This window comes from Xiphophorus couchianus, chromosome 11 (genome assembly GCF_001444195.1).
Source record: "Xiphophorus couchianus chromosome 11, X_couchianus-1.0, whole genome shotgun sequence".
In the NCBI taxonomy this organism is placed as follows: domain Eukaryota; kingdom Metazoa; phylum Chordata; class Actinopteri; order Cyprinodontiformes; family Poeciliidae; genus Xiphophorus; species Xiphophorus couchianus.
In genome coordinates, this window is record NC_040238.1 from 19,763,548 (window position 1) to 19,786,578 (window position 23,031).

The 23,031-nt window shown below is 38.2% G+C and overlaps 2 protein-coding genes across 5 annotated transcripts in view; one reads left to right on the forward strand and one right to left on the reverse strand.

Moving 5' to 3' along the window:
- Window positions 1-6,433: 6,433 nt before the first annotated feature.
- On the forward strand, window positions 6,434-9,272 carry LOC114153559 (olfactory receptor 52D1-like). Its single transcript, XM_028032181.1, has one exon. It carries the CDS (start codon window positions 6,774-6,776, stop codon window positions 7,692-7,694), a length of 921 nt encoding a protein of 306 aa, XP_027887982.1. The 5' UTR covers window positions 6,434-6,773; the 3' UTR covers window positions 7,695-9,272.
- LOC114153558 (connector enhancer of kinase suppressor of ras 2-like) overlaps window positions 8,723-23,031 on the reverse strand; it is a 40,405-nt gene continuing 26,096 nt past the window's right edge. For all 4 annotated transcript variants that reach the window (XM_028032179.1, XM_028032177.1, XM_028032180.1 and 1 more), the window contains exons 11-22: window positions 22,637-22,839; window positions 22,381-22,470; window positions 19,823-20,007; window positions 19,671-19,719; window positions 19,388-19,566; window positions 19,233-19,306; window positions 18,129-18,200; window positions 17,824-17,891; window positions 14,616-14,716; window positions 14,047-14,527; window positions 9,938-10,137; window positions 8,723-9,851 (exon numbers count right to left, since the gene is read on the reverse strand). In XM_028032179.1, the coding sequence (XP_027887980.1) occupies window positions 9,804-9,851; window positions 9,938-10,137; window positions 14,047-14,527; window positions 14,616-14,716; window positions 17,824-17,891; window positions 18,129-18,200; window positions 19,233-19,306; window positions 19,388-19,566; window positions 19,671-19,719; window positions 19,823-20,007; window positions 22,381-22,470; window positions 22,637-22,839 (1,750 nt within the window). In that variant the 3' untranslated portion in view covers window positions 8,723-9,803. The remainder of the gene's footprint in view (window positions 9,852-9,937; window positions 10,138-14,046; window positions 14,528-14,615; window positions 14,717-17,823; window positions 17,892-18,128; window positions 18,201-19,232; window positions 19,307-19,387; window positions 19,567-19,670; window positions 19,720-19,822; window positions 20,008-22,380; window positions 22,471-22,636; window positions 22,840-23,031) is intronic.

A 23,031-nucleotide genomic window follows, 5' to 3' on the forward strand; every position in this document is an offset into this window, starting at 1 on the left:
GGTCTAACACCACAGTGCCCTCTGGCGTTAGACCTACGTAAAATACAGTTTTTTCCTCAATTGTATTAGTGTATTTCTCTGGTGTATATTAGGCCATCATCAACGAGATTAGTGCCTTGTAGTAGCAGTTTCCAATTCCTTCGAACAAATTGCATGCTTTTGGACGTGCATCAATTGCTTCCATGCAATTCTCTGCTGTTTTATAACATCGTTTGCTTATGTCATGTCAGTGTATACTTATGAAGGCTGAATAGTCATTTCCTATAAAACAAATGGCCTTCATTTCATTGCTTGAGGCAATCCAAAAATGTTGAACTAGTTCTAAAGGTCTGTCAGTCTTATGCATTTCTTTTCCATTCTTTCCTGAAAAATCTGAATCTACCCTATTTACAGTTGTGCTCAGCTTTACCCAAAGGGTGTTGCTTAAGTTTGTTTTAAATAAGTTTACCTTTGCACGATACTATGAACAACTTAGAATTGCAAAGATTGTATGCAGTAAAAAAGTGTTGCATATGTATGTGTCTGGCACTCATCTACCTCACTAAAAACAGTGAAACAAAACTTACTGTAACTGTAGATTTCAAATGGCTGTGCTAATAAAGCATAGAGTTGTCTTGAGCATTTTCAGGAACTGTTATTGTGATCTGACTTTCGTGCACTGGAAAAAGTTTCTAGATTAGTTTGTACTAATTGTTTTGAGAAAGACATCAAATAAACTGAAAGAACTGTACATTGGGAGACATTATTAGAAAAGAATCAGAAATAAATGCATAAAAAACATAATATTTTTGACAGGTTTGAGTTAATAGTTTAGCATGTTTGTTTTACTTCAGTTAGAAAGACCAAAGATATTTTGATTTACTAAATGCCATAATAATGAGAGAAAGGATATATCAGATATTTATTTATAAATGTCTTCAAAATCAGAAGTTTACATATAGACTGCTATCTCTTTAAACAATGAGGGCAAGCCCAGATAATGATGTCACGACTTTAAAAACGTCTTATAGGTTTGAGATAATTGGAGGCATGATCCAATTGGAGGTTTAATCATATAAAACATTTTAGATCATCGACCTGTTGGAGGTGTTATTCTCATATTTATCACCAAGTCACCAGCAGTATTTGTTTCCACAACTTTATGACAACATTTCTTCTTTATTTAGAAATCAAAGAATGGACGTTCAGGTGGGACAGTGTCCCCCTCTTAGAATTGGGGATGAAAAAAAATGTTTAATAGAAAATTCTGCATGTTTTCTCAGTGTTATACACGACATCCAAATCTATAAATGTAGCTAATGGAAAAATAATAGGAAGGAAGAAAGTTACAGATATGATCTATGTCCAATAAAGTATGTGTGAACAGAAGTCGTTATTCCTGCATGAGGCTTATCGTTACTTCCTCCTGAAGATGCCATGTTTACTGTCTTTGTAAAAACTGAGTTACCAGTCGAGGCTGAAGGTCATTATGATAAAGAAAAACAAACCAGTTCATTCTTCTTTGCCTTCAGGAATTGGCTGCACATTTGTGAAATTTACATTTAAAACACTTCAGAGGTAACTTAATGCAACAATTAGATGTATATCTGACAGCCTGTTCAAGCTGAACTTCAGCTTCATTGTTAGACCAAGAGCTGTAGGTGCAATGCAAACAAAGAAAAATAGTTCTGAGAATATCAGTCACAAAGTGTAATTGTTTAAGACGTAGATGTAGCATTTTCTTTTTTTCCCTGTCACTGTGAAAATAACGGTGCCTTAAATGAATGGAGTTTTTTGACATTCATAAATTGATAATGAGTTGGCACTGTGATGACAGAAACAAGCTTCTGTGAGCTTTATGCCGACAAAACCATTCACTTCTTCCTGATTTCAGATAAGTTCTCTATCAGAGTCTCTGGCACCATTTTGTCTGTTTCCTACATACTGTCTATAACAATATGTACCTGTGTCCATGCCTATGAACATAGCTGGCAATGTTTCAGTTCTTGTAATCTCATAATTTCTTTTTCTATTTAAGATATTCATTTAATATGTCCCATATCCTCAATCTGGAAAAAAAAGTGAAAAGTATTTGTTCCTTCACTTCTGAAGTTTGACTTCAGAAATTATTTCCTGAGAAAATGAAGGAGGATCCTTAAATCAATAAGTTTCTATTATTAGCTATTATGTTTTTTGTAATTTCCCAGCTGCATTTTATGGAAGTACCATAATCCTTAAATAAGAAATAAACCTTTTTATATTTCATTGCTTTTTTTGAAACTCATAATAAACAAAGTTTCAATTTTGAAGGCATGTTTTTTTTTGTCAGATATGATCTTTATAAAACACAAACTGTCTTTTGGAACAATTTCTACTCATATATGTGCATATTTAGAACTGGGCTGCACCATGGGGCAGTTGTTACACACTATTACCTCACAGCAAGAAAGTCTGAAAGGTTAAATCTTGACTGGGGTTTTTCTGTGAGTCTTCATTTTTATCTGGGCCGTCCTACCAGAACAGAAATGTGTAGTTGTGCATCTCTGTGATCCTTTGTAATGGACCGGCGACCTTTAGAGTGCAGCCTATGCTCAATGATTGCTGGACACAGAACACCAGACCAAATCCCTAATTACAGGATTTGGAAAATTAACTTTTGGATATTTATTACCAGATAACAACAAACACTGTTTTGCCATTGAGCAAAGAAAAAAAACAAAAACAAAATCTGAACTTAAATTTAAAAAAAAATATATATATAAAAAAATTTAAGAAGTAATAAAAGAAAACATAATTTGTATTTTTTATTCAAAACATTTATGCCATTTTAAAATGATCAAGCAAGAATAAAGATGTGAGCAGTTAAAATGTCACAAGGTACATACTGTTACAAAAGCCAAACACGATGTCTGCTTCTCTTTATCGTTGATGAATGGAGCGTCTCCTAGCATGACTGGATTTCTGCAGATACTGATCAGATATGTCCACCTCATAGGAAATGAGAAACGCAGCACCTAAGAATGAAAAAGCTACTGAATTTCCTTTGCTACCATTCATGCTCAATGTGTTCAGATTAAGCATTTTCATAATTCTACTCACAGGAAGCCTTTGCCGCAGCCGAGAGGTCCAAAGAACATTTCTGTTGGAAGGCAAACCTTCCTGCACACTCCACTGAGGGTGGGGCAGGACCAAGGAAACGATACGGCTTCATTTTCAACAACTGAAAAACAACAGCAATGGAGTGGAAAAGTATCTTTAAGTCCTACCATTTGCAGAAAACCATGTAGAACTTGAAAAGCAAGACTCACCATGGAGAAGTAAGAGCATTAAGATGAGGAAAGCTGCTGTACGATATGAAAACATGGTTGAGCCTGACAGTGACGCTCCAAAGTGATGGTTTGGTGTGGATCTGCGTAGTTTTGGTCAGCAAGGTGGAGTGAGGTTAATATGAAGCAGCAGGCTGGTCACCAGACGTTAATATTGACTCGGCACTAGAAGCCTTAAGAGAACATGCCTTTCCTAATTACATCATGAAAACAAATTCAGCGTTTTTAACCCGTGATCCAAGTGTTGTCATGGGACAAGTCACTGAAATCTTCCAAAAGAAGAATAGCCAGTTTTAAATCAGATTTTGCACATTCTTCCTGGCTCTCACTCCCTGGAGGATACGAGGTTGCCTTCTTTGTGATAAATGAACGCGGCCTCCAAAACTGTCACTGGACCTTACGTTTCAAAGAAGGAGAGCACATATGCATTTGTTTCTAAAATTGTCCTAATATCCAAATTCTATTGATTTTCTTTTTCTTTATCAGCATGTCAGACTGTTAATAAAAGCGTAAGATAACTTGCAATGGCTATACTAATAGACTCTTGATATAATTTTTTTCTTTAAATCTGTCAAATGTGACAGTTCTGACTTACTGAATGGGGGTTCCAAATTTGTGGGCTCAATTAAAGCTTCCACATAAATAAGTCAAGTTGTAAGTTGGACTACAAAGGTGTCAAATGAATTTAGTCTCTTTATGTCACCCTATGTTTGCTTCTGATTGGCTGATTAGTTCTACACGTCAACACTAATCATGGAAGTGAATGTTTCCAAGAAGCTGAATTTAAGAAGAAATCCAGTTGTGTTACATGCATTTTTGCTTGCATCACATGTTACGGATTTTTGTTTACAATTCCTGCAGGACCTTGTGTTTTTCCTCTGTACAATCCATAAAGACTCCATCAGCTTGACCCAGTAAACTGATCAAGAGGATTATTTCCCTTAAATATTGTTTATTTGATTCTGTAATGATCTAAAAGCACTCCTTTGGGCATCCAAAGTCAGAAGAGGTCACCACTGGATGACCTCCAGTCTTAATGTGACTGAAGTGTTTAGGGTCAGTTTAATCCATCTATCCCAGACTGGATCCACAAAAGTTAAACAGTCCATATTAGACCAAACATGGTACTTTTACGTTTTGTGGTATTTTTATATAAAGAGTTGCTTCAGATTGATTTTTGATACTTTAAGAGACTGGAGACTGGTTACAAAGGTGTTGCCAAACAGTCTAATTTGTCAAATCCAGCTTGATAAGAATAACAAAAACAATACTGCGATGACCGACATCACCGAAGGGTCAAGCGCGTTGGACAGTTTCATCAGTGTTGCATCAGTATTTTTCCAAAGGGAAGTCATTAATGGTTGTCTCCTGACTTTATTTCTATTCTCCAGGTGCTGTCCAAACAAGCGTCCCTTGTTGTAAATCAGTTGTCTTAATTACTTTCAAGAGGAACAAAGACATGCAGTGACTAATTGGTCATTAACTCATTCCACTGGAGGGTTTCTGGTGGAAAAGTACAAATTCATCCTGACAAACAGCTGACAATTGGAAAGTTTCAGAGATTTTTTTAAATCCAGTTGCTGCAATACAAGTCATTAACAATAGAGCTATATTAATCAAATTTTCCTGCAATAAAAAGTCAAGGGCCACAAAAGGCTGAACCAGTTTTTATTGAACGTTCAATCTGATGTGGTCGTAATGTTTTGACCAAAACCTGGATCTTTAAATGAAAGAAACAACATAGAAATTGATTTTGATCACATGATCAATTAGATTAGTGGATTCTGTATAATCTTGATTTTTGAAAATGTCTCTCTTTTACGGATTGGATAATTATAAATGACCACAATAAAGGCAACTTAAGTGAATGTGTTAAGTGTGTTTTGTTTAATATTATATACTAATTAAAAGCACTGGAAAGCATTAAACAATACAGAATCAAAGCCTAACTGTCCAACTCAGGAACAAGCTGGCCCACATTTATGCAGCAGCTCTGAAAATAATCAGCTTAGGAGATTACGAACCGATGCAAGCTACATATGAACAAGCAATGATAAGAACAGCAGAAATCATATCCCCTGACTATAGACCCCTACTGCTCTCTGAATATGAGCAGTGGGGTCATTAGGATGGAGAGTGAGGGTGCCACAGTGTAGGACCAACTGACTGTCATTTGTTTAAGCCTCAATCAGACTGCGGAGTTCCAGTAAAAACTTTCACTCCACATATTATACCCTCAATTTGTTGCATTGTTGAATGCTTTGAACCAGAGTTTTATCGTTGTGTGTTGTTTACAGTTTTCATTGGCAACTGTGCAGCATTTTGACCACGACAGATTTTACACTGGGATGATAAAGTCTATTATATTCCATTTCCCAGCCTGGAACAATTTAGCAAAAAAAAAAAAAAAAAAGAAATACATACAAGGGTTTAAAGTAAGGCTTTACATACAAGTAAAGCCTGGTAGCCTGCCAGGCTTATAATCCTCTGGGAGAAACCCTGCATACAATACCCCAGCATGTTGATTCCCAAAAAGCTGCAACCTTTTTTTTATTTTTTTAGTAAATGTCACATAATAGTGAAGAACTCAAATGCAGCAAGGAACCTGGCAGGTGAAAATAAACAATTTTACTTAAGAAATAACAAAAACTAATGTCCACCAAGGGTTCCAAAATAATAATCCACAAGAAGACCTCAGAAGGAGCCAGAATTATGGTAATAACAGAATGGTCAGACCAAAAGTTAACAACCTTAGCTTTTAAGATAAGGAGAATTGATTACAAAACAATGAGCAGGTGGCTGATTAGAAACTGGGTGCAGCTGTGAGGGAAGGAAGAACCCAAAGTTGAACTGAGGAAACAGGAGAAAGGGCTGGTAGAGCATACAGGGAACAGCACCTTAATCTATCACCAAATGAAAGCAAAACCCAAAATTTAAATCAGTCAAATTGTGTGGCACTCCAGGCAAAGGTGTGTAAAACGTCTATAAATAAATTGGTCTTGATTTCACACAAAAATGTATAATTTTATTATATTTAAATAGTCAAATAAAAAATAGATTCTTCTTCTTTCTTTTGTCATCATTGCTTTGATTTTTATACAACTCTTGTTTTAAAAACAATACCAGCATGCTTCACAAAAATAACAAATTTGTCATTTTGATGCATTAATTGTAGCTCATGTATAACGTGTAGATAATTATTGAGTCTCAGTTTAGGGTAGCCAGTTCGATAAAAGAATAAATTACTTGTACAAAGATGATGTAATGTTTTATGTTTTGGTCTCGGAGGAACAAAACTAGTGCTTACGTGCTGGGAAGTTATTGGTGCACAGGTGAAGAGGATGTGACTCTATCTCACAGCAGAACAAATATAAAGCTGCGGTTTTACTGCTCAGTGCACTTAAATGCCATTCAGACCCATTCATGTAAACACATTTAGGTCACCAACTCAGATAAAGTTGTTTCAACATGAATTTCTCTCTTGTTACATCGATTTATCTGTCTGCTTACTATGGAATGGAAGAGCTCAAATCCATGTATTTCTGCATTTTCTTCATCGTATACCTCACCATCATCACCGAGAATGTCTTGCTGATCAGGGTGGTTTATTGTGAAAAATCCCTGCGTCAGCCAATGTATGTGCTTTTGTGTAATTTGGCCGTGAATGAGCTGGTAGGAAGCACCGCCTTGCTGCCGGCGACGCTGATCAACATTCTCTCTCACACACACGAGGTTTCTATTTCTTTTTGCCAGACGCAGGTCTTTGTTATACACACATATGCCATCACCGAATTCACTATTCTCGCGGTGATGAGCTACGACAGATACCTAGCCATTTGTCATCCACTGTCCTACCAGGTGATCATGTCTCAGAGGATAGTGAAGCTGACTGTTTTTATGTGGCTTTACCCCCTGCTGGCACTGAGCGTGGTTTTTGTTTTTACTCTTCAGCTGCCATATTGTGGCCGGACCATAGAGAAGCTTTACTGCCTCAACTACTTGCTTGTGCAGCTTGCATGCACAAATACATTTATAGTTAACACCATCGGTCTGCTGTCTGCAGCTCTATACACGGCTCCTCAGCTGATCATGATCTTTTACTCATACGGACACATCCTGAAGATTTGCATAATGTCGTTCGGCAAATCCAAATTCAAGGCCCTCCGTACGTGCGTTCCCCATCTACTGGCTGTAATCAACTACGCCACTGGGTGCTTTTTTGAGCTGGCACAAGGTCGTCTCGACAACAGGCACATGTCTTATCACACTAAGCTGTTTTTGTCACTGTACTTTTTGATATTCCCACCGCTCCTAAATGCACTAATATACGGCTTGGGCACACAGATAATAAGAGTCCGACTCATCAAGCTTTTCACCAAGTGCAAGTGACGTAGTCAAGATATTTTAGATTTGGGTTCATTAAATATGCATCCAGCATGGTGTTCAGAAGTCCTCAAAATGTGGCTTTATTGTCGGACTTACTGTACATTTACAGCAGTCTGAATTCATGTTAAATAATGTTGTTTGTTTATCTTTGAGTCCTGTTAATCTTGCAGGTTTTTAAATGTTTATCCACAGTTTAGTTTTATTTCAGTAGATGCACAAATGCTTTTAAAAACACACTATCCCCTCTGATATTTAGCCAAATTTGTACATCCTATTCACAATTTTTGCTGCTTTGAGCTCTACATAGAACAAGGATTTTGTGATTTTATCTCACGAAGCTTGTATCAAAATAACACAATGCTTATGTTTAAGTTTGCAAAATATTTTCTGGGTTTATTTAACAATAAAGTTGAATTTTTTCCATGCTTGAAGTGATATTTTAGTTTCTGCCCTGCTCCTTTTGACTTTTTATAGATATTATTATCACAGAACCATCTACAACCTGTTAAAAAAAATGCTTTACTAATTAGCAAAGTCTGATATAATTAAAAACTACAGGGTACTTTATTTTCCAGAGAAATCTGACTATCTCTCTCAAAACTAAAGTCTGTTTCAAGTTTATTCAGTCTTAAAATTAGATTTTCTGTCCTCCAAGTTAGAAAATGTGTTCCCTTAAGAGTCCTGACATTATCGAAAATGATAAAGGTCACAGAGTAGGAAGCTCAGATTAGAAAAAGAGGAAAGAAGAAAACAGGCTAATGTTATCGTCACAATATTTACCAATATTACTGCAATTGCAAGGTTTGTCAATATTGTGCTGGCCTAACTGTGATAACTAACTATAATATAATCATTTATTTGAAATTTAAGGGTCAATATTGGGATACTAAGAATAAAATGTATTTTTATAATACTGTGTATTTTTCTCATTCTAGGTTATTAATTAATATTTTATTCTGCATCTGTTAAACAACATGACTTTTGTCAGTTTCTCTTTGACCTGAATGAGATAAAACAACAAGCCTTGTTTATGCCTGTACCATATTTTAATCAATAGAAAAAAAAATATGTAGCTACAATATGGCACAGGTGTGCAATATGAGTCAGCTTCAAATGGCATGGTAATGTACTTTAGTCTCACAGAGCATGCTTCTCCATTAAACACTTACTAAATACAATTTTTTTTATGGTTAACATTAAGAGAAAAAAAAAAAAATCAAATTTCTATAATAAGTACAGAAAACACGCTGTGCTGGTGTGTGCATGAGATGTGGGTGGAAGGGTGGGAGCGATAACACCAGTATCCTCTGAACCAAATGCACTTAGAATTACAAAACTGCCGTACAAACAATCAGGTAGACAGCATGCATACAAAAATAGACAACTATTCTTATCGCTCCATTGTAATATACATTAGTTCATTATTGCCAGGCGTTACATTTTTATGCCTCTGCTCTGAGGAAATAGCTTTCTCTCTAAATCTTCTCTTTTCTCTCTTTTTAAAAAGGTACAATGTACATTCACTATCACTGAGGCACAGCACTTGATGTACAGATTAAATAGGTAGCCAAAAAAAAAAAAGAAACGTGGTGTGGTCACTGTTGTAGGAATGTAATATTAAATATACAACATATGTTAATATGTTTAACACCCTGTACAGTCACAAAACAAACATACCCATGGATCGAATGTACATGCACAATGAAAAGTGGGGTACAACCAAAAAGATGCTTTTTAAAGAGCAGCTGTACACGACTCCAGCGTAAAGGTATAAAAACAATTCAACAGAAGAGCGGGGGAGGCTGCCATGCATGAAAGGGATGATTTTTAAAAGCTTTCAGATGAATCTTTGAAATGGACACAAAGTGCTTTCAGTTACTTTATTAATCCAATCTTTGTTTGGATCCCTACCCTGCTTGAGAATGAGATGAGGCAAAAAGTGACATCAGTAGTTTTTGTTTCTGCTTTTGAGAGAAGCAGCAGAAATAAATAAAAGGATGGATAGATGGATGGATGGATGGCTGAGGAGGTAAAAGATGCGTTTTGGTGCCTTTGACTCCAAATGTGAGGCACAAGCAGAAGCCAAGCTGTGGGGGGTGACGCTCAGCGGGGCTAATCTAAAAACCCCAGCGACAGGTTTGTGTCTTGAAGAGGAACATTCTGCCAGAAAACAAAAGTACTGATTACTGATCAGCAAAACGAGGCACAGATGGAAACAAATTGGTTCTTGGAAGTTGTTTCTATACCTTCAGTGAGCTGTGAAGAATCCGCAGGCGGTGGAGCTTGTCGTTTAGGAGGGGGTCGTTAACTCTGCGGACAAAGGAGCGTTTGTACTCGAGGCGACCGGCTGATCTGTGGTCAGCGGAGGTGGACAGACTGGTCTGCTCCAGGGCCCGGTACAAATCCACCAGTGAGTCCGTCTGCATTCGACAGTCGCGTCCACGACCTCAGTAAACAGATCAGCAAATAAAAGCAGAATGTTTACATCTCAATAAAATCTGAAATCTGCGGGGCAATGAGTTCACACACCTGTATGAATCTCCGTATATGTGTTTTATTAGAAATTTGATTTCATAGACTAGAACAAACTGGTGCGTAGTTACAAAGTGAAAAGAAAATTAAGCAAGTTTTTTAAAAATAATTCTTAGAAATAAAAATCTAAGTGTGGCATTACTCTGATCCCATAAATAAAATTCAATGGAACCCAATGCCTTCAGAAGTCACTTTATTAGTAATCTGAGTCCAACTGTTTGTAATTTAAAGTCAGTATAAATCCAGTTGTTCTGCAAAGGGGTTTGTAATCTATTCAGATTTTCCTTCAACTTAATAATTATGCACCATTATGTGGATGCTCTGTGTGAGCTAGCATTTAAAGTTGGATGGCTGAGCAGATGCAACGTAAATGATGGAACAAAAATCCAATATTTATTTTGCTATAAACCAGAGCAACCATGTTTTAGTAATATTTATTTGCAGAGTTGGATAGTATCTAGTTACATTTACTCTGTTATTTGAGTAACATTTGGAAGAAAAACTTGTAGAAGAATTTTTACAACACCATACATTTTACTTTTACTTCAGTAATATAAAGTATTGCTACTTTTACCTGTTTGTAGACAACCTTTGTTCCATTGTGTGCCAATTTGGCTTAAGTAATTTCTGAAATAGCTCATTTTTACATTTAATTCATTAAAAATATGTAGAAATAGTGCTTTTACTAAGTAATAAGTACACTTATTTGTTGAAACACAATTTAAACACATGTTAAGTTGTATTTGCTTTTTATGTGTGAAAAGGGAACACATAATGTGTGATAGGCCATGGCTAGGGGTAGAAATAAACGGGAGAAGTTTATTTACCTTCTATTAACATACAGCACCCCCTTCTGGTAGGAGAGGCACACTACATTAAGGTCTATCCTGTGAAATGCCTGTTTTGTATTTGGAAAGTAGCATCTTGGGGCTGCCTGGGCTTTGAAATGCATATCACTTTTACACCTGTTTAGTGCTCCTCTTATCTTCGTGGGAAATGCAAAAGATAAATGAAGACAGGCTCCCTCTGGGGTGTTTCTTTATTTTGTCCAAAATAAAATATTAATATTGACTGAAAGGATTACTCTGTGCTTTTCTGTGCAAACAGAGCCGAGAGGCTACAGTGGCATCTGGATTGAGCATGAGAGAAATCAAAATAATAGAGGGGAGAAAGAGTCAGAAAAAGAAGAGCCGAAATCAATCAGTATCAAACAGGAAACAGAATTTGATCTTCCACACACAAACGCCCTCAGGGTTTAGGGGGGTATGACAAATAGGCCGACTTCCAATCTAACCCTGTAAAGAAACAACAGTGAGCATTAAACCTTTGACATTTGCTGGCTCTGACTGAATATTTGGGATTTAAAAACATCCCTGATGACAAATAGGGGCAGTTGTGTGCTCCAATCCAGATGAAAGACTTCATTGCTGTTAAAATGAGAAGACATTTTCATCAACATCTATTGTGTAGTTCCCTGACGTCGACGTCGATGCTTTTTGCTCCCTAGAACCAATGCAATGATACCACAGGGATCAAATATGCTATAAATATAAATCTTTGGATTGTCTGTCAGTTCTGTGTTATTTTAAGTGGCACTGACACAATAAAACCACTTATGTGATTTAAAAAGATGAACTACTGTGCTTTCACAGAATGTGCTCATTCTGTGAAAGCTTTTAATAATAAATATTTCTCAGAGAATAATATAAATGTAGTGTCAATGTTTTTGTCTGTGGTAACTGGGTCAAGCGCTACCGGCATCTTGTGACGTAATCAGGGTAAATCAAACCAGAAGCATCTAGGGCAGCATTAGGGTTTTTAGATGTGCCACAGGTACAAAAACGCTGGAATGAAATGGCTTAATTACCTCCTCCTTGTGTAGATCAGTTCTCCCAGCCTTGCTAATGACCTAATTATTCTATTCAGGTGTGGTGCAGCACATCTAAAAGTTGCAGGACTGCGGTCCTCGAGGACTGGAGTTTGAAACCCCTGATCTAGGGTGAGCATACAGAAGCGAAGGAAGTTGTGAGCGATTTCAGCGAAGACTTGAGTAATTTATCTCCAGTTTTGTAGATGAAGCTGGTTCTACTGAAGGACTACAAACCCTTTTTTTTAAGCCATATTGTTCAGGAATCAACAATGACTCCAACATTTCTTCGCTGAAATCGCACACGATTTATTCTGATTACGTCACAAGGTGGTGCTGGTGTTTGATGAAAACTGCAACACGTTTGTTCTTTTGTGTACACAGAATGAAAGGACAGTAGTTCGTCTTATTAAATTATGTAGGTGGTTTTGTCATGCCTTAGCTTAGGTAAATTTAGGCCTGGACTTTAAATGGGCCATTCTACCATAGGGATATGCTTTGATCGAACCAGATGGTGTCCAAAGTCAGTCCTCAAGAGCCACTGTCCTGCATGTTTTAGATGTTTTTTTTGTAAAATACACTCACACCAAATGTATGGGCCACTAGCTGGTTCCTGCAAAACTTGATGACAGACTGCAGAGTTAATTTAGCCATTTTAATTGATCTGTCAAACAATTGTTTAATTGTTCTGGAGCAGGGACTTATAAAAGTCGTACTTTGCGGTGGCTGACAACCCTGTAGCTCTGTCTGTGTGTTTAGGCTTGCTGTCCTGCTGGAGTACATGTTTCAAACTTAAGGCTCGGGGGCCAAATCAGGGTCGCCATAACTTTTTATGTGACCCTATAGACTGCAGAGGGTCACATAAAAATAACCTTCAAATTGGCAATTATATGCTTAAATATTATTATAGCAATCAAGGCTATGCTGTTTTTTCTGTATACTATCAAATTAGTAAAACTGCACAGTGGCGCAGTTGGTAGAGCTGTTGCCTTGCAGCAAGAAGGTCCTGGGTTCGATTCCCGGCCCGGAGTCTTTCTGCATGGAATTTGCATGTTCTCCCTGTGCATGCGTGGGTTCTCTCCAGGTACTCCGGCTTCCTCCCACAGTCCAAAAACATGACTGCCAGGTTAATTGGTCTCTCTAAATTCTCCCTAGGTGTGAGTGTGTGTGCATGGTTGTTTGTCCCGTCTGTCTCTGTGAAAGACTGGCGACCTGTCCAGGTTGTACCCTACCTCCCGACCCACTAGGGACAAGGGTGTAAGAAAATGGATGGATACTGTCAAATTATACCAATGTGAAAAGATGTTAAATGTCAAGAAATTCTCATTAAATGCAGATACAGCTATTTATTAATATTTCACCGGTTTGCTAATGGGTAGTTTTATTATTACATCTTGCCACAACCAGCCTTTTGGGGACATTCATTATTTTGATATGGTCCAAAATGAAACTGAGTTTCACACCCCTGTGACAGAAACTGAATTTCTGCCCCAGTGTCATCAGTTGTGACTTTGGTTGTTTACTGAGCAAAAATAATAAACCCCAGATGTTTCCACGTTAAAGGTAAAGCACACAAAAAATAAATTATGTGTGCATTACAGAGCTGTATGTTTTGCACTCTTTTATGTAGTTTCTAAAGACACATCTTTCTACTCTGAATATCTTTTCTGAGACTAATTTGAGTAAAACAAAAGTCTATATTAACTGTTCAGTCATCTTTAAATTGCCTGTTCTCTTCAAGCAATCAGTCCCAAGTAGAACTAACTTTTCTCTTTTCTTTTTGTCAAGAACAACAGCTTTCAGCAGATTTTGTGAAACGGTTTAATTAAGAAATCTCGTGAAAAATAAGAGGAAGATAAGAAAATTGATCAAAGTGTAGCAGATGCAACAAAGAAGCAGCTTCCTCAGCAGTATATATGTATGTAAAATGTATTGTTTAGGCTCTCTGAGTCTGACCTGTGTCTCTGGCCCGGTCCAGCTGGTAGTGCTGGGTCTCTCTCTGGTCCGATGCAGCAGTGGCCGCCAGGATAGCATGGAGCCCGCTGTCTCTTGGAAGCGTAAAGCTGCGAGGTTTTCCTCCTGCGTCAGAATCTATGCTTGCCCTGAGGGGCAGCGGCAGCGCCCTGTACTGCTCTTGCAGCAGGCTGCGCTGTGCAGGCAGAGTGGACTGCCTGCGGTACTCCATGGCCAGCTGATCCCTGTCCTCAGACTGCATGGATTCTTCCACGGGATACGTCTGCAGGTAGTGCATCCTGGATTTGCCTTCCATCTGGTCCTGCCACGAGTTTCGGTGGCCGCTCGCCTTCTGCCCTGGGGAGACGCTGTTGTTGCTGCTGCTTTCCTGAGGCTCCGAGTGGAACTCCTCGTGTGAGGAACGGGACTGGAATGTGTCCGAAGAGGAGAGGTGGCTATGCTTTGGCTCCAGGTAGGGACTTACCTACATAAAAGCAGACAGCTATAGCTAGAAAACAGGGCCGCAAAATGATACCTGCTGCATCTTTTAGGCTAACTGTGTGAAAACTCACTGAGGCTGCTCTGGGATAGGTGTCATAAGGGGGCGGTGGACTGTCCCGTTTGGGTCCGGGGGGCATCTCCATGTCCTCGTGATCACTCTCGCTCCAGTAATCTGCAATAAATCACACATTTATATCAATAAAATTCAAGGAAAGCTACGCAAGATATTCATACACCAGAAAGCCGTAGTCGTGAAAAAGTGCTCTGGCTGTATCGGGTTGAAGTTGAATATTAAGATGGACAGATATAAGGTGTGAGAACTTCCTGTGAAATCTTCTGGAGGTGTTATGGAGCTAATAAAAAAAACAAAACTTGGCTATAATGAAAAAAAAAACCCTCTCCAAAGATAAAATTGTTCTCACACACCCACCTTGGCAGGGTTTGTACGTAGGCACCTCCAAATAGCAGAAGGGTTAGTTGCATTACTTCCTGTCAGTTTGTTAGAAGCCAAAGAACATTAAGCTATATGAATAACAAAAATATCCAGCCTGCCTCGGTTTGGAGAAAAAATACTCTGCTGGAAGGAAAAACCTAATGCGCCAGCTGCTGGCCAAGAAATCAAAAATGTCTTAACTGAAACGTATAAATGTGATCTTATTTTCCCAAATTAACTCAGAAAAGCAGAGAACGTTGATGTTAATTAAATCAGATAAGTCCATCTTTATGTTCCTATCAGTTTATTTTTAAACTATGCACACATTTATTTAACTAGTGTCATAGTTAGTACTGAAGAATTTATGATGGGCCATATCAAGCCTATCAGATATTTCAGATAGGCTTGTGATAAGTGGGAAAAATCCTGTAAATGGCTTAATAAACTATTTGATAAAAGTAAACACACTGTGAATAATTATTTTTCCTTACACTTGAAATATCTGATTTCAAGCCTAAGGACCTTGTTGCAAGGAATGAATTTGATAAACTAGGAATCAAGATAGGATTTCAATCTTGCTGTTATGGCCAATGTTTACTGATATTATTTATATTTCAGTAAACATTTATATATTAAGTATATTCAATGTGTTGACAGTGTAGGGAAAGTGTCTTTGCTTCAGTTTAACACTTCATAATCTTGCTCTGCAATTATATTACATGCCACAGCAAATACCGCATAGCCAGCCCACTGCCCTCCCTCTCCAAAGCCACCCAAATGGCAACAAGAAGGAAAAAACATTGGTCGTTAATCTAGAGCAAATTTTACTTATGGGATCGATAACAATATGCAAAAGAACATCTGCTGATATCGTTCTAAATGCCAATATATTGTGCATCTTATTTCAGTCTTAATTTACCTGTAAAGAACTCTGGACTTTTTCCAAAAGTATAAAACATAAAAGTTACTATACTAAAGCAAAACTAAGGCAGCTCTTCTACAAGTGTAATGATATAAATATTTTACTTTAGGTACAAAAGCTAGAGTGTTCCCCAAATTGGTTGTACAATTAGAAAACCAAACAGAGGGGTTCAACATTATATTTAATTATTTTTATTGAGTGGATTCATTTTTTTACCTCGTTTTTTTCTGACACAGAAGCTAATTTAATTTCTTCTTCAGAATAAGAAAGACATGACAGCCGTCCACTCAACGTGTGTTAATCTTCAGAATTTAGGGAAAGGTTTGCTCTTTTTTTCTTTTTAAAGGCAGAAAACAATTACCAATGTTTTTAGTTGCTATGATCAAATTTCCCTTGGTTGGTGTTGTTCCAAAACTGAAAAAGCCATTTAAATATTTGATTAGCACACTTTATAAAACTCCAGATTCTCCATCAAATACAGTTTGTCAGTTTTCCCCAGATACAAGCAGAGGCACTGAAAGTAAAGCTGGGATATTTCAACCCACAGAGAACCTCAAGAGTTAAATATAGCCGCATTTTGGACTTCATAACTGTGCACAGAAGGCTTTTCGAACATGTTGGAGTCCTCACTCCATGCGGAAGTGAAGTACGCGAGTTTTACTCGGCCTCTGGCTGTCACTAGCTGCTTAGCAGCGAATGCTAATTAGTTGGATCGGGAGCATGTACGGAGGAGGAAGAGTGACATAAACACTGAAAAGATCCTGCTGCCTACAATGAAGCATGGCAGTGGCCTAGTGATACCCCAGGGCCCTTTGTTCCCTCTGGCTCTGGGATAACCTAATTAAAATTGCTTGGAGCATCATCTCCACTCGTAAAAGCACAACACAGGTCGCAGACCTAATTTGTGTATGACTGTTAATTTAATTAATCACAGCTTGTAAAAACACTACAGAAAATCTTAATGTTGTACACTTTGGCTGTCATTAATCACTCAATTGCACATTAATTCGCTGCAGTAAACATGCTGTCTTCTGAACTAATCTCTCTTGTGTTAGGCATGCTTAATTTCAATTGAATCATACACTATCTTAAAACAACAGTATAAACATTCTACAACTCTATATGTTTATCCTTTTATAGTATTGCATTATTAATCATTGGGATATTATCTATATTACTGATTTATATTTAAAACTTAAGCTTTGTTTGTATACACAAAGTCTCATACTTAAGCCAAAATATAAAAACAGAAACACAGTCAGTGTTCTGATAAAAGCATCTGTGTGAAATCATGTAAAATAAACAATTAATAAACATAATATTATTAAAAATAATTACGATAGCATGCTAACCCTTAGTCTTGACAACATTTATGGTGCAGAAACAATACCCTCCACATGCAATAATACTTTGTAGCAAACATATCTGACCCACTCTTGTAAAACCACGGTAAGGCTTATAGTTTTTTAAAACAATAGCCATCATACTAAATGTTTATCTTATTACATCCCTAATCAGAGCTATACTTCAGCATTTTAAACCAGCTGGAACCGTGACACTGTTAGGGAAACCTGCAGAAGAAACTGACAACTTGGGGGGTCACTAAGTTACCATAACAACCAAACTAGACATATCCCTGGAGTGCACAGCTTTACTAGATGTGATATCCACGTAGCAGAGAACATTTTGCAACAGCACCAGCGAGTTAATTTAAAGTCTTTGACGTCTTTACGTGCGAAGACAACATCACTTGGTACTGAACGATGTGAATAAAGTTTAAAGAACACAGACTTCATCTATGATTCTCGAAGGAGGTTCAGATCATCACAACCCGATGTCCCACTGTGCCATTTAGCAGCTTTTGACCCCTAGCTGGCATCTTTTTTTTTACAGCTTCGTGAAAAGGCTCTGTGACTAATCTCACCTTGTTCCTGGCGCATTTTCTCCTGCTCAGAGTAGCCTGCAACAGCCATACTGAGTCGACTCAGCCACCTGTGGGGGAGAATAACACTGATGACGCATAACGTTAATGATTTTGTAATGTTTTTTTCGTTTTTTTTTTTTTTTGAAAGCTTATATTTCTCTCTTTGACCAATTACGTTGCAAAACTACCCAGTTTTGAAGAGAGTGGGAGGTTTAATAAGGCAGTTCAGCTCTTGGACAATAGACGGTTTGAAATGCAGCACTGGAGGAGTTTGCAGCACGACTATCAAAACCTCGGATACTCACCGGGACATGTCATCTACATTTTCCGCAGCAAAGTAGAAGGTCTTTATCTTGGGATGGCAAGCCTTGAAAGCACTGAAAGAGAAGAAGTTTAATTATATGTGAGAGTACAAACAAGGCCAAGCAGTATAGCGGAGATTAACATATGAATACAAGACTAAATCCTGGCTACATTTATTTTTTAAAATATGTATGTGGCGGAGCTGAATATTTTATTTTATTTATTTATTTTATTTTGTTATTATTCATGGCTGCATTTAAAGAAGTTTAAACTGACTTTTTCACATTTTTGTTTTTATTATTTGTTTTATATGTACTGGCTAATAACTCAAAATAAATTTATATATATATATATATATATATATATATATATATATATATATATGATGATTGTGAGAGTATTGGTGAACACAACTTTAAACCACATGTAGGCCAAATCTTTACAGTAACTTCCTACACTTTGAACTTTGATCTCATATAAATATTTATTGCTATAAAAGTGGTTTGAGGTCGCACATGTCCTGTAAGTATTGCTACAATGATCTGTTTAATAATTTAAAAAAACACACTGAATTATGAATTATTAATTCAAACTCTTCTTTGTTCTGCTTCGCTTCCACCTCTGCACCACAATCCGCTCAGTTTGGGCCAAAGCGTGCCGTGACGTGAAGTCGCGCAGCCAATAGGAATACAGAGACCTGTTGAAGAAAGCTTTACTCTGGAGACAGACTTGAGTCCTAAATTATTCAGCTCCCCTCCGTCATCTAAAATCTCTGTTCAAATAAAAACACAACTGCTGGAGACTTTGGTCACAATGTTGTCGGACAATGTGCGTTACATGCAGTTTGTTTGTTTTTTATCGCAAATTTGACATATTTGTGCTACTGCTTCCAATCATTTTCAAAGGTAATTAAAAAATTACATATTTATATGTACATGTAAGTATGTATACTTTTTTGAGACACTTTTATTGTATATTGGTAATGTCTGACTTTTGTTTAAATATTTTAGGATACCTGATATGTCTGAGTATATCTGCTTTACTTTATAATATATATTTTTTTTAAATCTTCAAATCTCAGAGCAGCAATATAAATTTATACTCACTATTTTCTTCTGCATTCAGTGGCACGATCAATCCTGAATTCTGGGAGACTCACAAAGCCCTCTGCCTTCTCATCCTGACACAAGAAAAAGTAAAGTTACATCCAAGGAATTTCTAAGTACTGTCTACGTTAAAAAAAAATCAAAATCCTATTCACCTCTTCATTCATGTACCAGTAAAGACATGTGTCTTTCAGGATAAACCAGTATTTCTTCCACTTCTGCGAAAAATAGGTTTTAGCATCTTTCTTCTTCCACAGCCAGCCCTGGCAGTCGCCCTGACCCAGGTCCCGGCAGGAAATCCTTCGTTTACTGATGGAGGACATGGGGCTTGCAGCTGCAGTTGGCAGAAAAGAAGAAAACAGCTCATGAAAAAAAAAAAAGCACTTGCTCATGTTTGCGTACACGTGCATAAAAATGAGGCAAAGCAAGTGCGTCTACCTTGCTTTTTCTTCTTAGATCTAGACAGCATTGAGGAGCGCTCAAACACCTGAAAATTAAAAAAAGAAGAAATGAATAATAACAGCAACAGATTTTAGTTGTAATATACAGTATGTTCCTATTGCTACTTTTTGCTTCTTGGAGGGACTGACGTGGTAAAGCGATGCAGAGTCTGAGCTGGACGTGGACATGGCGACTTCCAAGGCGGGAACAAGCGTGTAGTGGGTGGGGCTGCTTCCTCGCTCCATCCTCCTTCTGTTCTGACTCAGACTGCGGCCCAGTAAGAAGTTCTCCCCAGAGGGTTTGTCCTCACTGGGGAAACGCAGGAGGGAGTTTTCTGCAGGGACAAGAAAGAAGCCAACTCAGGACTGAACACACCTGAATTTACTATACGCTTCAGGAATGAATAATTAAAAGTTTGGGGTCCATTTTACCTACACGTCTCTCTGAAAGAAAATGATGGATGTCTGCCTGCAAGGAATATGGTTAAATGAAGTCACAGTTTTCTAATTTACCTTTGGAAATACCCAGTAGGCTCCATTTTGGGGTATAATTTATTTGTGTGGGGATAAAATGACACAATCTACCAGGCAGACTTTGAGCAGTCCTGTTGTGAATGAAGGTACACAGATTTTAAGCAGTCCACAGTCAGCTGCAGACAGGTTTTAGATGTTACTGCAGCTGCAGTGACAGATCCATTTCACAGACTCCGTCTCAGCTGGTCTCAGTGGGACATGAAGCTGAGGCTTGCTTATTAGGGTGATAAACAGAAGCTGCATCCACGCCACTTCCCAATTATTATTTATCCTGAAAAAATGTCCTGCCAAAGTATTCATGACTTTACCTTTTTTTTAACAAGTTGTGTGCATATCATTTTCCTTTTAAAGGACAGAGCAACACAACTGCGAAGCGGGAGAAAAATCCACCATCATTTTCCTTACAGGTGTCGCATGCATTTGGTTTCAGCTCCTCTGAGTCAGTACCTTGTAGAACCACATGTTTCCGCAATTAGAGCTACACGTCCTGCAGAGGGTTCCTCTACAAGCTGTGCACATCTAGGGACTGGAAATGTCGCCCATTCTCACTTACTGGCAGGAAGTAAGTAATTGTTGAGTCCTCAGTTCTTTGGTTTGCCACAAAACTTTTGATTTGGAATCAGTAAAATTAAATTAAATTAAATTAAATTGACTTGAAATCATGTAGATGATACAACAAACACATGAAAGAAGGTGATAGGATCGATGTTGAACATTAATGATTAACACAAAGAGCCAACACCCTGAACACTGCATCCCCATGATGAAGCATATTAAAAGCAGCATAATGCTGTGGGAATGCTTGTCGTCAGCAGGGACAAGGAAGCCGGTCAGATCTGATGAGAAGGTGGATGACGGAGCTAAAACCAGGGCATTTCTTTACATACTTAAGTTTATTTTTATACAAGAACACACAGTAGAGGACAAGGGCAAACGCAATATAAAGCAGGCCTTGTGATTTACAGCACAGATCCAGGACACAAAGATAGTTAACACTCTATATACAGCTGCAGTTCAGCTGATATGTTACTGATTCACCTGTTAAAAGTCTTTGTATGTATGACGATCCAGTTTTTTTCAGTGTCTGTCTCCTTTCTACGAACAGGGCAATTATTAGCCTGCTAAAAAATTCAGACCAGAGCGGAGGTTCACCTTCAACAATGTCCTTAAAAATAAAACCGAATTTCAGTATGGTCCAGTCAAAGTCAGCATCCAGATGTTCAAATTAATGAGCCAAAAGAAAAAGTCACTCCAAAAGGTAAATATGCACACAAAACGTCTTAAGTTTTATTTAAAAAAAAAAAAAAAAGAAACATATATCAGATTCCTTCCACTTTCCAATTATTTTATGTAGTTTTATGGAATAAAATACAATAAACATATGTTGAAGTTTGTGGCTATAATGCCACAAAATGTGAAAATCCCTGTTATTCCTCAGCCTTTAACCATGATTGGACGAGTGATGCCCGATTACAAAAGAATAAAACAAAGTTTACTTCAAACAACCTGTAACAAGTAGATTAGTGAGGCACGGCGACGTTATCAAATCCACAGCAGCACGCTGTCTGTGCAACAAAAAATCCACTGCAATGTCTGAAAAATCATTATACAATCTACAGAGGAAGCAATTGTCAAGAAAAAGAAAAGCCTCCAAACATCCATGAAAGGTCTCAAGCAGATAAATATAGACCCATAATTTTCTTTCTTTTTTTTTTTTTGAAAAGCCTAGAGAAGCAAGCATCCCTCCCAGAGGACACAAACACATCACTCAAGCCTTTCTTGGGTCAAATTTTAAAGGAAACGCGGCCCCCTCCCGGCACATTTACCACCTAACTTAGCAGCCACCAATGAAATGTGAGCACCTCAAGAAAATATATTTATACCGTTGCCAGAGCAACAGTGTACTTTTTATATTCAAACAGAGAACAGCAGGGCCGAGAGAGACGGGGATGAAGGAGGAAAAAAAAAAAACGGAGCAGCTATAGATTCTGAACATATGGAGGAGAAAGAGGAAGGAGCAGATATCCAGCATGTTATCGGTGTTGACAGGCCAGCTCATGCTTCAACTTCTTGGCTCAGAGATCTGAGAGGGTGCGGGTATTATAAGATTTCCACCCCCTCGCCCCAGCTTCCCTCTGTCCTTCTCTCTCTCTCTCCCACTGCCTCCCACTCACCTCTCCTGCTCTCTCTCCTCAGCTTCGCCAGGTCTTCGTCATCTCCCACCCAGTTGTATTCCACAGGCATTGAGATGGGCCTGAGCCTGCCTGCAGCAAGTAGGTGCAGGGGGGGGGATGTCAATATTACACAGCTGTCCACACACATAGACATCAAACAGCTGCAGATGTCTCAAAAAAAAAAAAAAACCCACCCAGAAACCCACACGCCGCTTATTTCCATGACATGAAGCTGCTATTGGTCACGATTTCCTACCGTAGGTGGGAGTGCTCCCCCTGCGGACCGACGAGGCCTCCTGGTTCTGGTCGTACTCGTAGCAGTAGAGTATGGAGTCTTCCTCCACCAGAGGGAATCGCCGCTGACACTCCTGGTCCAGGTAGGAGTTGGGCGACTCGGATCGCTCTGCGGCTTGGGCGTCCGACTGAGGTTCCTCGTCAGTCAGATTTTCCTTTTCGTCTCTTTTAAAGAAAGCAAAACTTCAGAGAAGGTCAAATAAGCTTCCAGGTAGAGCAAACAGGTGGACCTAAGTCGATGTTTATTGTGGGTTTTAATTAGAAACAGGGACGTCTTAATATTCAGCAGGGGGAAAAAAGGAACAAGTCTCCAGCTGTGACTCACAGATGTATTTATATTTTATTTTCACAAGTATT